At 40.3% G+C, this 13,659-nt stretch overlaps 1 protein-coding gene across 1 annotated transcript in view; it reads right to left on the bottom strand.

Annotated features, from left to right (window-relative positions):
- The window catches only part of Ns3 (nucleostemin 3), a 156,052-nt gene that overhangs the window by 32,871 nt on the left and 109,522 nt on the right, over positions 1 to 13,659 (bottom strand). Inside the window, exon 7 of the mRNA XM_067150452.2 lies at positions 3,491 to 3,690. Coding sequence (XP_067006553.2) covers positions 3,491 to 3,690 — 200 coding nt within the window. The remainder of the gene's footprint in view (positions 1 to 3,490; positions 3,691 to 13,659) is intronic.

Below are 13,659 nucleotides of genomic sequence, written 5' to 3' on the forward strand. Positions count from 1 at the left end.
ATTCAGAGGCTCAGATGGTTACCAACATAGTTGAAGGTCTCGCCCCGAACTATAGATCATATCTGGCTCTTTCACCCCGACCTGCAACATTCGCCCAGTTGGAAGCAATTACAGTGTCCGCTGAAGGCATTCGATATGCTGACCAGATACGCCTGGCATTAGCCCCACCTCATATAACCGTACCCCCTACTCAGGATTCTAAAACCACCCCGTCACCTGCTTCTGACGCGCGTAATCCCCGTTCATGTTTCAATTGTGGCTCCACAGCTCATCTCAGGCGGGATTGTCCCAAGGCCGGGACATTAGGCAATAGGAAACCTGCGATGGGTGGAGGCTCTTCTACCAATACTTCTTGCCGTAACTGTGGATCAACTAGGCATTTCTCTAGGCAGTGCCCACGCAACACTTCTGGCTCTGGACCCCAGGCCATAGTAGTGCTAGATGACTAACCGCCTGTTCTGATGACAAATCCCAAAGCATGGCTTCTCGTCTTGTCGATCATGACTGTACCTTGGTTGATTTACCTTATTCTGAGGCTAATGATTGCTCCCAGGCTGACTCTGGTCTTCATTTCTTACAATCTTGTAGGATTTCTGCCATACCTTCTTGTAAACTACCATATTTATGCATAGAGGTCAATAATGAACCTGTCTGTGCGTTGCTAGACTCTGGGAGTAGTGTCACCTTGATGAGTGAGGTTATATTATTGGTCGAGCAGGGCTCGACTTTCGGGGGGGGAGGGAGGAAGATGTTACAAGTGAAATATGTAATGCGAGTGGAATGTATTTTTTTTAAAGACATTGTTTGTAAAATACGATATGATGTTTTATTTTTATTGACCTAACCTGTACTGTATAACGTTGTAACATAGGCATTTGTAAATAGTAGAATTCTGTCTATAGTTCCTGGAAAGATCCAGAAAGTTACATAACTTTTGTACAGGGTGTGTTACTTTGTTGGTATGTGTTCTAGAAAGTGTGTTCTGTCTATTCTGGAAAAATACGACTTTCGTGATCATGCGTATTCTAGAATGTTAGTCAAAGTTCGCGATCGAAAATAAGGTTGTGATTGGCGAGTCTAGGTGGCGATAGGGAACACGCGCACGCTGATTGGCTGCCTCCAAGGCCAGTAATTCCTATATATAGTGAGCGAGGCAGTGATCGAATTAATTCTGTATCCTGAATTCTGTCGGTCTTGGTTTATCGGTCTGCGAGAAGACTATCTGGTTGACGTCCCCTGGCTTCCGGGATGGCTCTCTCCTCGAGTAAGCACTTTTGAATTCCGTTCCTGCTAAAATTTCGGTAATGTTCCGATTTGCTCTTCATACAGGAGTCTGCCCTAACCTCGCCTAGATTCACCAGATTAGTTACTTATGACGCCTTAGTTTTTCAGCTGGACTTACCTCAATCAATTAATCAATCAATACTGATCTGCATTTAGGGCAGTCGCCCAGGTGGCAGATTCCCTATCTGTTGCTTTCCTAGCCTTTTCCGAAATGATTTCAAAGAAAGAAGGCATTCCCGTTTTGTTTCACTAAAATATGTATATTGTAGTTTAATATTATTTCCCTTGGGGTTTGCCTCTGGTAGTTCTGTATCACTTGAGGTACACTAAATTTTGGATAACCTGTAAATTGCATTGTACTACTGCATAGGCAACTAGATGTATAGTTGATTTTAAATTTGAGTTTACACTGCTACGAAATAAGCTATGTATATCACTGAACTTATAGCTCGTAACTTGGAATGTATTTGTAAAATTATCTTGTAAATAATATTTTTTAAAACTAAGGATCACGGTGATTCATTTCAGAATCCGCTATCTAAGCCACGTCCATGCCTTTGGTAGGTTCCCAGCCCTTTCATTTTCCCGGTTTGTTGTTCATTAGTTGGCCCTACTGATATTTCGTACATGTTTTGTTGGAGATCTGAGTAATGCCAGCTACTGTTTTTTCCGAGTGTGTAGTGTTTTCTTATATTGTGTAGTTTGCTCTTACCTTCCCCTTTTAACTCTGTTTGTACCTTGTTTGGTGTTACCACTGTAGTAGAGGTAACAAAACCTTTATTCTTTACCGTTGAGGTATACAAAAGAACATCGATGAATTCGCGTTAATTTTCAGAACACAAAGGGAAATGTCCAAATAGGGGCAAAAAAGTGTTAACAGTCCTCCAGGGTGGATTTTTATCACAGCTGGAGAGCTTCAGTATGGTGTATGTCCTTCACGAGCATTTATCACAGCTTGGCACCTACATGGCATGCTCTGTACAAGTCGACGGAGGTCACGTTGCGGTATCAGGTCCCATTCTTCAATGAGAGCCTTTTCGAGGTCTTGGAGAGTCTGTGGTGGAACAGGACACCCACGAACACTTCTCTCAAGCCTATCCCACACATGCTCGATGGGATTAAGGTCAGGACTCACTACTGGCCATTCCATCTCTTGGATGTCCAGTTCTCGCAAGATAGCTCTGGTGATGCGCGCTACATGAGCCCTGGCATTGTCGTGCACGTCTACGAATTCAGGGCCAACACCGTATGCAGCAATCAACACATGCTGTAGCAGTATCTGCTCGATGTACCCGGCGGCGGTAAGATTAGCACGGACGACAACAAGATCCGTAGGCCATCAATACTGATGCTACCTCTCACCATCACAGAACCTTGTCCGAATTGGTAGCCTTCCGGACAACATTTGGCATGTACTGCTCACCATGACGTCTCCATACATGCTGACGTCCATCACACTGTGTCAGGGGAAATACGGACTCGTCTGTGAACAACACAGGCCTCCATTGGCGAAGGTGCCAGTTCGACATGGGTACGGACAAACAGAAGGCGAGCTGCACGATGTTGCCGCGTTAAATGGGGCACTCGAACAGGACGTCTGGGTCGTAAGAACACTTCTCTTAACCTGTTCCTTACTGTATGGTCAGACACCGTGACTCCAGTGACCCTCCTGAGGTCTTGTTGCAGTTCTCTGGCGTTGCTGAACGATGCCGCAACGCACAGATAAGATATCGGTCATCCTGTGGGGTTGTCGTGTGCACGACCTTGTCCAACCCTCCTTGTGAACTGGCCGTTTCACTGTAGAGATTCCACAAGCGTTGAATAACTGACTGAGAGAGACAGAGCCACAGCAACACGACGAATAGTGCATCCTTTCTGAATCACTTCAACCTCGTTAAGATGTCTCATGGGATGTGCTGGTTTATGTACAACATGATCAAATGGCCGCAGTAGTCTATGTACCTCACAACGGCACATGGAAGCACCGCTATTCACTTTGTTTTGAGGGGTCACCTGACAGTTTAATGAATGGCTACATCTACAGATATATTATAACTTCGATTTGACATACCCTGAGTAGCTAAGGTATCAAGGTATGCTGTAAGACGATTGGAACCCCATCTACCAAATTAACGTTCACATACCAGACGTTGCAAAACATGTTCCACTAATTTTTTAACTGTGTGTTTAAAAAAATGAACCTTACTTTCAATAATCGGCTGCCTCTCTCTGGTAAGTGTTTCTCAACTGGTTTTGAGCGTTCCGGAAATATGTGGAACTCTTCTTGATTATGTCCAGGTGGGGCATGACAGTACAGCAACTTGCCATTCACAAAGTCCTTGAGAACATAACGAGCAGAACGAGGATTATCTGGCTGACCATTCTGAGTCATGAATCCACGATTATCTGCAACCAAAACACCACAAATATGATTAGAATTTGCGTGAAAGTTACCTAAATTGCATTGAAGTAACTACGGTAATATCACATTGGATAGAAAATGAGATGAAATCACGAATGTTGTGACCTGTGTTTGAACATCAAGAAAGGATGGAGAAATTTGTGTTCTAAAATTTACTGTAATATATATTTTTTTAAGTATTTAAATCAGACATCAAGAGAGACATTATTATGAAGAAGTTTTGATCTTGGAAGAATGTAAAATTTTATTGGAAGTGGTGTTTGATGTTTAAACTAATTGTGTATTTTGGTAACATGATAAAACCGTGTGCAGTACCTATCTTTAGTGACAGGGTGTACAGGCACGTGGCATTTCTAGGAGGATTTTTCTTGTCATTTCCTGTCCTTTGCTGGTTTATCAGAAGGCTGTTTGAGCAACAGCCTTCTGATAGGTCAGAATAACGACGTCGCCTCTTGGTGAAATTTATGTCTGAATTGTAGCAAGCTTCCTCGATTGACGTTTTGCGTGTTTCTCAATTTCCAACCTTTCACTCCTTGGTGGGAGCAGGGCTCGTCTGCGTCTTTGGTTTTTCAACGGCCTAGTAGCCGAACTCACTTCGGGTGTCTTCCCGTCAGCGGGCTCCAGCCACCTCAGGGCAAGCATATTTTCTCCTCTCGAACTTTAAATTAACATGTAAATTACTTTTAGATCCGGAGTTTACCTTAGATCTTGGCTTTACCACCATTCTTGTAATGTGTTACCTCTACAGCTAGAGCATATCCTTATGATTTTGGAGGCAATTCCCTTTTTTTTAATTAATATATTTGGTTGTTTACATGTAAAACTAATTTTCCTCCGGGATTGCCTCCCGTAATTCCGTTCCAATTTAATGCACGCCTGTTGGAGCTATGCGTCTTTTACTGAAACGTTTTAAGAAAGACAGCAAATCCAAAGGCTTTCATATTAAATACGCCTTTAAAGAAAAGTAATGTAGAAATGTTTTAGTAAATGATGCGTCATTAGTGTACAATTGTGTTGACTTCTTGCCATTTGTGTGTAGGCTGATGATGACATGAACATGTCGAAACCGGTCCCATAACATATTAAATATGTTGCTACATTAATTCGTGCAACGATATTATTGTATTGAATAGGTGGAACATCTTTCTCTCTTTTTAGCATTGTAGAGTAAATTCCTGTAATGTTAAATTTGAGTTTTCTGAAATGCATGGATACGAACCTCGTTCATTTACGTTATTCTTTGTTACACCTTTATTGCCAATGTTACCTTTATTTTAATTAGCTGTTGTTCTGTTTTCATGTTAAGCCTTCTTTTAATTTGTCAGTAAATGTGGACTGAAGGGTAACCACGTTAACGTTTCCTTCTCTACAATGTCCATCGTCTTAGGTATCCCAGCCCACTTTCCCACATCCTTCACTAGTTGTCATGTTGGTAAACCTGTTTGTTTCATATCTAGCAAAGTGTGTTTCCGAATCTTGCGATGGTTATTGTACCGGGAAGTACACCTCAACGCCGCGCATTCAAATTCAGCGCCTAAACGAACTCCTCTATTGGAAAAACAATGTAAATGAAACTACACCAACTTAGAAATTTACTCAGTAGATGTCACCACAGAAATAAGATGTAATTTTGGTATTGTGAAGTTTCCTGAACTGACTGAATTTCTACTAGTTTTGTTTGCTATTCATCAAGAAGTTTGGACATTTTTCCACAGATGACACTACAAAAACCTATGATCGTGCACCCTGGTGTGAAGTGAAAGAACTTATGATTTGAAGAAGTTTGGTATTCATAAGTTTTTTTTACTGATTGATGTTCATTTATTTTTGGGTTGGCAATATTTTCTTTTCCTTTCCGCCAGTTTTGTATCTAGCCAATCTCTAATTTCTGTAATTAATTTTCTACCAATCACTGGCTTCTTGTTCTATCCTGAAGTGTAACTTTGAATTGGACCAATTAAATTGAGAGGGTGTGGCTGGTTTATTCCTGAATGATCTCGAACCTTCCCTAAGAGTTTATAAACTGCGGTTTTTCATATGCCTTGGCCATTTGATCATCATCTTACTAAGTGCGTATGTAAAAGCAGGAGGCGGGCAGCCTCTTTCATCGGTCAGCCGTACATCTACAAGGTAATGGCCACGTAACATCTTTCTTTCTTGCTAACTCCGCAGTTTAACCCGAGGGAAAGGTCTGAATCATTAACCTCCTTTCTAAAAAGGAAACTTTCTGCCAGCTAATGTAAAAACTTCATAAAATCTTGGATTGTAAATCGGGGATAGAGAGTGATGTACCCTCTCGAGCTCCCCTTCATCTTGGTTTGAGGCGACTACGTTTTGTAACTGTTTTTCTTCCTTTCCGTAATGCATTAATTTACCCTTATACGAGTCACCTCAGTAGTTTGCGAATAGCCCCTGTTTCATCGGCCTAGTGCCCTTTAGGTTTTAAGTGTTCACATCTAGGAGTGCAAGTATTCGCCTCCATTCATTTTGTGTTCGGGCCATTTATTTAACCGTTGTTCTTTTTCCATGAAGGCCCAGTAGGTTGGGTATTAAATACCCCCGTATAATCATTTTCCAATTGTAAGTTGTGCCTTGAGAGGTCAGAAATTGTAAGTTGATGTTGCCATGAGTAGGCTTGGAAAACTGAGAGCCTGTTTGCTCTTTTTCAAAGTTTTGTAAGATGAATGAATGCTTCTTGAAGGCTAGATGTTGTAATTTTGGGAGCAAGTGCTCTTTGAATTAGGGGATTTCTGCCCTTGTGTAAATTTGTATAAATTTGTGTTCTTTTATAAATTTGAGCTTGGAGCTCAGGAAAAGTGAAGCAAGGGCTTGAAGCCCAGGATTTGTTAAAATCACTAATCTTGTCTTTCCTAGACTTGTTTTATGATTGCTACTTGTACCTGTAATATTGTCATGAAAAAACTGTTACGTTTGAAGTTCTAAAAATATAACCTTCAGATTAAGTTTTTAATTCAATTCTTGACATTGTAGTTAGACCCATCCATACCGCACCTTCTTTAACCTCTTTCTGCTTCACGGGTACCCCGTAACAGTTATAACTTGTCTCGTCATTTTATATATTTCCCTTTATCAATATTATTGATCTAAATGTGTTTTAATTAATGTTGCCTGTTTTGGGGTGACAAATGTGGAGGAAAGAATGTTTGAAAATATGTCATCACGAACTAGGTGAAGTCAACAACAATGTACTTCAAATCTTATCAAAGTAAACGGAAAAGTATACCTGCTAGTAAAGGCACCCGATAAAAGCAAGAGAATTAACTGAAGTGTCTGAAAATGATTCAAGTAACATGTTAGCCTAAATACTGGGTTATTTTAATTATTTCCGAGACAATACTGTTCTTTAAATGTAGGTCCATGCCACCTTAATTTCTGCTTGATTATTTCATTCCGTTATCCTTTGTTATTTGGTTAGTGATAAGCTCAATACCCTCTAACTACTGGGTTACTGCTCATTATCTGTTTTAAATAATGTCAAAATATGTGGTGCATTTTCTTGGATTTTCCACTCACTCCATATGAATTTCTATCGTCAAACCTTTAATTTTCTAGTATTATGCACCATAAATATCAGACATCAACATAATTCATTTGTTGATAAACTTACCCATGATAGGTATTTGTATTTGTTCCTGTACTGATTTGTCTAAAGCTAACGAAAACTATTTAAAAAAGTATGTGCTGAAACAGTCTGAATAAATGATTTTCAATTATAAAAGTGTCTTGACAAGGTGGACCAATAGTTTTTAATAACTTTAATGCATTTGTATCATCCTTTTTATTGTTGATTGGGTCATTAATCCATACACTGGTCTGATGCAGCCTTCCATGCCACCCTAGCATATGCTAACCTTTTCATTTCTACGTAACTATATCCTCCTACATCTACTCTAATCTGTTTGTCATATTCATGCCTTGGTCTGCCTTTACCATTCTTTCCACCTACGCTTCCTCAATGAACAAGTCCTGGGTGCCTAAGTTGTGTCCGATCATTCTATCATCTCTTCTGATCAAATTTCACCAAATCGTTCTCTCACCAATTTGATTCAGTATCTCTTCATCTACGATTCGATATACCCATCTCACCTTCAGCATTCTTCTGTAACACCACACTTCGAGAAATATATATATCTATGGTATTTTATTGGATTTAGAGAAGTTGGTTCAATTCTCGTAATGTAACACGGGGCTAAGCGCGAGCGAGCACCAGCTGATTACTATGCCGTTCCGCTGCAGACGAGAGGGAACTGTGTCAGGCGGTGAAGGTCACCGTACGTCACAGGGTTTACGTCACATAGCGAGCTGGAGGCAAAGGGGAGCGAGATTCCAGGAAGATCTGCTCCGAATTTGGAATAACGAATCACGTCGCAGAATAGCTGATGACCAATGAGAATTAGTGAAGCAATTCAATAGTCAGAGAATCATTCTGAAAAGAAGACGAACAGTGTGGTTTTAGAAGAGAAGACTAACAGTGTGGTTTTAGCTGATTACGAGATAGTACTGCACGGCGATTATGGTATTCGAGTATGCTCATTTAATTTTCTGTTTAGACGGATCAGCCTAGTGCGATATATTATTGCCGCACATTTTCCTGGGTGGAAGTTTCCAAACCACAGACAGTCAGTACATGACATTACGTCAACTTGCTGCAGAAATTTATGGAATGTTCTATTTGGAATTCTGAGGGAATATTATGATTGAAATGGAATCTTCGAGAATAAACCTGGCCGAGGAACATCATTTCAACACTAATATAGTAGACTGTTCAAGATTCCGACAACTCAACGATGTGCTGTAAACTGATAAATGAGGTCAAGATTTGAAGCTTTCTGTAGGGTTGAACCATGGTGTACATCACTGCGCCAGTTAAGAACCGTAAGGCAAACTGTTAGTCTACAACGAGTGTGGATACGATTTTAATGATAAATTTTAGTTTCAGCAACATCAACGAAGGCGAGCCGTCATCATGGACCGACCAAGAAGGAAATCCTGGGAACTCTAAAACACCGCTGGAGTGATTCTACACTATTTGACTGCACAGGAATCCTGATGTGTTAAGCCGACGTGTGTGAGCCAGCACGATGAATTTGTTCACCTACAACCCGCCATAATCCGGAGGAGGAACTGACATCCACACCTATATTCAAGACGCCGGAGACTTACATCGGAATAATAAGTACTCGTCACATTTCCTTCTCTTTCAGTAGATTGCTAGTTGGATTGTATTCTTATAAAATGAAACGTAGATTAGTTAGAGATGCAGTATTTTAGTTGTTGTGATTGTAGAGTAGTCATTGATTCATTGATTTCATTTTGTGCATTTCTTGGAATATTGCTGTGTTGATCAAGTGATTGATAACCCCAGTTGTTAGTGAATTTCACAAGGTTACGTGTAATTCAAGGTCTTTGAAATGAATTACGGGGGAATGAAGGCTAATAATAATAATAATAATAATAATAATAATAATAATAATAATAATAATAATAATAATAATAATAATAAGGATGATGTGTGACTTTATAAAAAATCATGATACCGGATTATGTTAAAGCAACAATTAAATTGAAGTTTGATAAAGAAATGATTTGTGAAGTAAGTTGATCTTAGAAGGGAAGGTGATAGCTGTGGAGAGTAGGCAGCTCACCATGATGATGCGTTTAGGAGTAATAATCAGGGATATAATAATGAGTCTGAACAATTTAAACTTGTTTTTGAGAGTTAAATGTGAGCGACGATTGCGATGATAAATGTTTATGATGATATTAGACAACATGATGACCGCTAGGGTACATGTTATAAAATGTATATAGGAAAATATTTAATATTTATTTCCACCTATTCAATACAAGATGTTGGCATTTAAGTTAAAACATTTTTTTAAATGTGAGACATGTTTCGCCTCTTACTGTGAGGCATCTTCAACCACAATCAAAACCTTATTATTTTTGTCAGGCAACAGGTTAAAATTATCCTAAAATGTGTTTGATAACTGTACCGGGCGGTACACCTCTACACCGTTTATTTAAAAGTTGCGCCAGTTGAAACTCCTCTTCTGGAGGAAGGTTGAACTTTATCTACTCTATTAATTCTCTACTTTCTCAGAAGATGTCACCACGTGGAAAATTTTGAGTTTTTGAACTGTGTCACTTTTGATGTGTTTTTGTTTCGCTTGAAGTAAGAAGTGTGAACTTTCTCTTCTAGAGGACACTACTGAAGATCAACAATAGTGCACCCTAGTGCGGAGTCAAAGAACTATTTTGTTGGAGAAATTTTTATTTCAAAAGTTTGTGTTTTGTTAAATTTCTTTCTGTTATTGTTTAAGTTGGCTGTATACCCCTCTTTTTCCCCTTGTTTTAGATTTATCCAATCCCGAATTTCTTTTAGTAATTTCTGACCAATCTGGTGTATCTTCCCCCAACTTGTATCTGTTGCGGGGTCCTATCCAATAAAAACATTGTGGGCGGGTGTTTTCATTCCCCTAACGCCTAGAAACTTCCGCGAGAGTATATAAACTGCTGATTTTAGGGTCTCCGGGCCACTTCTGTTCCATCTTTCAGTGTATTAAGTACATAGCAGGAGGCGGGAAGCGCCTCTTTCTTCGGCAGCGGTCAACAATAAGGTAATGGCCGATTAATAAATTCTTTCTTTTCTTGCTCAGCAGTTTAACTTTCGGGGCGGGTTCTAAGCGTTCAACCATGTAACCTTTTCCTAAAATGTAAAAACAACTGGTATCTATTCTATTTTAAAACGACATATCGGGATAGAGAGTGCTTAACCCTCTCGAGCACCCACTCACATCGTCTTGAGGTGAACTTATTCTCTCAACCAATTCTTCCGTAATGTAATGTAAATTGCTATTAAGTCACCTCTGTAGTATGGGATTAGCCCTTGTAATAACGGCCTAGTGCCAAAGTAGGTTTTAAAATCAAAGTGTATTAGGAGTGCAAGTTCGCCTCCTCTCAAATTGTTTTAGAGGTCATTTAATTAACCTGCTTCTCATTTAATAGACCTCAGTAGATTGGGTATTTTACCCCTGTGTTTATGTCCGTTGAGGACAACTTGAAGGTGGAGTTTGGTGTGGCCTGGGAGAGGCTTAAATTAAAGAGCGTGTGGCTCTTTTGGAAACGGAGTGTTGTATGCCTCGAGGAGGCTTTACTGTGTAATTTGGAGCAAGTGCTCCAGGGTTTGATTGGGGTCTTCTGCCCCTTTGTTAAAATTTGTATATCGGAAAGTTGGGCTAGTTGCTCAAAAATTGTGAACTCAGGGCTCGAAGCCCAAACTCTGTAATCCCTGTAATTGTACATTTCAAATTGTGTTTCGGCTACTAAGTACCTGTTCCTTGTTATTACTTAATATTGAAAAGAAAATATAACCTTGTTAAATTTTACATTAATTTTGATTCCGTAGTTTGAGACCCATTCACGCCCGCACCTTCTTACACCTCTACCTACCACCAAAACACGGTAACAAGTGGTAGCAGAGCGTGGTTGAATGGGTCTCAATTTAGCCCCTTTTGACAGCTAGACATTGTTTTGATCCGAACTCTAACCATTTTCTCAGTTGCTGGAATTTTTGATTTTTTCCAAATTGTTCTGTCATCATGCCCGGCCCTCGCGATGTTCTCCTTCTTAACTATTTGCGCAAGGAGGAGTTGATCTATGAATTGACTATTAGAAATGTACAATCTGGAGGCACGGTTGCAGTAGACACTAACAAGCTTAGAGAGTCCCTTGATTTGCCCATTTCCATCCCCAATTTGGGAGAGAAAGAAATTGACGACTCTCTTTCCACGATCATGGAGAATATTACTGGGCTAGCTTCTGTAGTTAGTTTTTTTGATGAAAATGATCCGTCTCCTAATCAAATTAAGCGTGTGCAAGGCAGGCTATATCATTTTTCGAATAGGGTTAACGATCTGTTGTCTCTAAAACTGAATGACGTTCAGAGGAAGGAAGCTAGTACGCTCCTGGAAAATATTTCCGAGTTATCTAGTAAGGTCACTCAATTGTTAACTGGGGAAGTTCCTCCCAAATCTGATCAACCCACCATAGTGAATCCAGGTAGTGAGGAAGCGCCTCCCAAGGGAGAAGTTAATAGGATAACCGTTGCTGCTCAAATTATCCCTGCCCCATTGGACAACGAATCCGAACGTCGTGCATCATTGAGTAACATCCGTTCTGAATTGACTTCCTTGCCATTGAAACCTTTACCTACTATGTCACCCGGATTTAGTAGCTTGCCTCATCCATTGGCAATGTTGCTCAGAGGTATATCCAAGTTTTCTGTTAATACCACCAGTGACGTAATTTCATTTTTAAGATTTCTAGTGGAATTTCAGGATCATGCCCTTGTTTTTCTCTGTCTCCATGTCAAATCTTGCAAATTATCTATCCGTATGCTATTGGTATTCTCTCCGACAAAATAGTAAGAGCCATAGCTGAACAGTCATCCATCGAAGATTTTCATGCACATCTACTTGCTAATTTTATTCCTGCCCGCGCAAGGTCATCTCTGATTCAGAAATACTATTATCGAGTACAGAGGTTGGATGAAAACTTGGCTGATTTCATACAAGACATTAAGTTTTATACCAGGGTGTTTGCTCTTCACTTCCCTGAGGATCAAATTGTACAAGCTATTGTGGAAGGCATTTCACCATCTTATAGGTCATACTTGTGTTTTGCGGCGTGCCCGCAAACTTTCTCTGAACTTGAAGCGTTGGCCGTCTCAGCGGAAGGAGTTAGATACGCCGATTCTTTGCGTGTAGCGAAAGAACCCCCGCCTTCCTTTAGTAACACTCGGCCTCCACCTCGCCGACCAGTCACGCCCCGTAAATGTTATGCTTGCGGGTCGCCTGACCATCTTCGCAATAAATGTCCATTAGTCAAAAGTAGTAGGGCAAATAATGGAGCTGGTTCAGCACAAGGCTGTTTTAAATGTGGGGCCTTCTCACATATCGCCAAGAATTGCCCAAACTCAAATAGCACCCCCTCCTGCTCAACTTCTGGTGCAAATTCCACCTATGCCAATAATAAAAAGTGACTAGTGGCTTCGGCTGAGTCGACTAATCCATCTTCCCGAGACTCAGCCCCTAGTAAACAGATTGTAAATGCAGAGAACGATCAGCCTTCAAGTTCATCTTTTGAATGCCCTAAAGAATGTCTTAGGATTGCAGCGGATACCCCCGCACCTGTTCCTTTTCTTAAGATTGAGGTAAATAACGAGCCTATAACAGCTCTCTGTTTGTTCGATTATTGCGGCTGAATGGTATTCTAAATTGAAATCGGTTTGTAAACTTCCTGACTATGTCTCTTCTCCTGTTCAATACGTTTCGGCTAATTCATCTCCATTAGAAATTCTAGGTTCCTTACTGGTCAAAATTCGTGTTTTTAAGTTTACATGGAAAGTTAAATTGTTTGTGGCCAAGCAATAGTCTTGCCCCATTATATTGGGAGCTGACTTTATTTCTCTCACTGGTCTTGTGCTCGATCTGCAGTCTAGGTCGTGCACATTCAAATTTGCTTCTAGTTGTAAAATCCCACTATTAAAGTGTAATTCTGTGTCATGTTCTTCTATTTCGCCTACCCAGGATGAGATGTTGTTAGACCTTAGACATCTACCTGAGGAGCAGGCTGATAGTATTCGCAAACTGTGTCAGTCGTTTCCCGAGGTGTTCTCTGATACTCTTGGTGTTACTGACCTTATTGAATACAAAATTGAGGTTACGGATTCGATTCCTGTCCGTTTTCCACCGTATAGGCTATCTCCACCTAAAATGAAGGCTCTGAAGGAAATCATCGATCAGATGTTGAAGGACGGTATTATTAGGCCCTCTAAGTCAGCGTATTCTTCGCCTATTTTTCTAGTACCGAAACCCCAAGGAGGCTTCAGGCCTGTCATTGATTACAGGGCTCTCAATCGGAAGGTGGTG

The sequence above is a fragment of the Anabrus simplex genome, chromosome 6 (assembly GCF_040414725.1).
Source record: "Anabrus simplex isolate iqAnaSimp1 chromosome 6, ASM4041472v1, whole genome shotgun sequence".
In the NCBI taxonomy this organism is placed as follows: domain Eukaryota; kingdom Metazoa; phylum Arthropoda; class Insecta; order Orthoptera; family Tettigoniidae; genus Anabrus; species Anabrus simplex.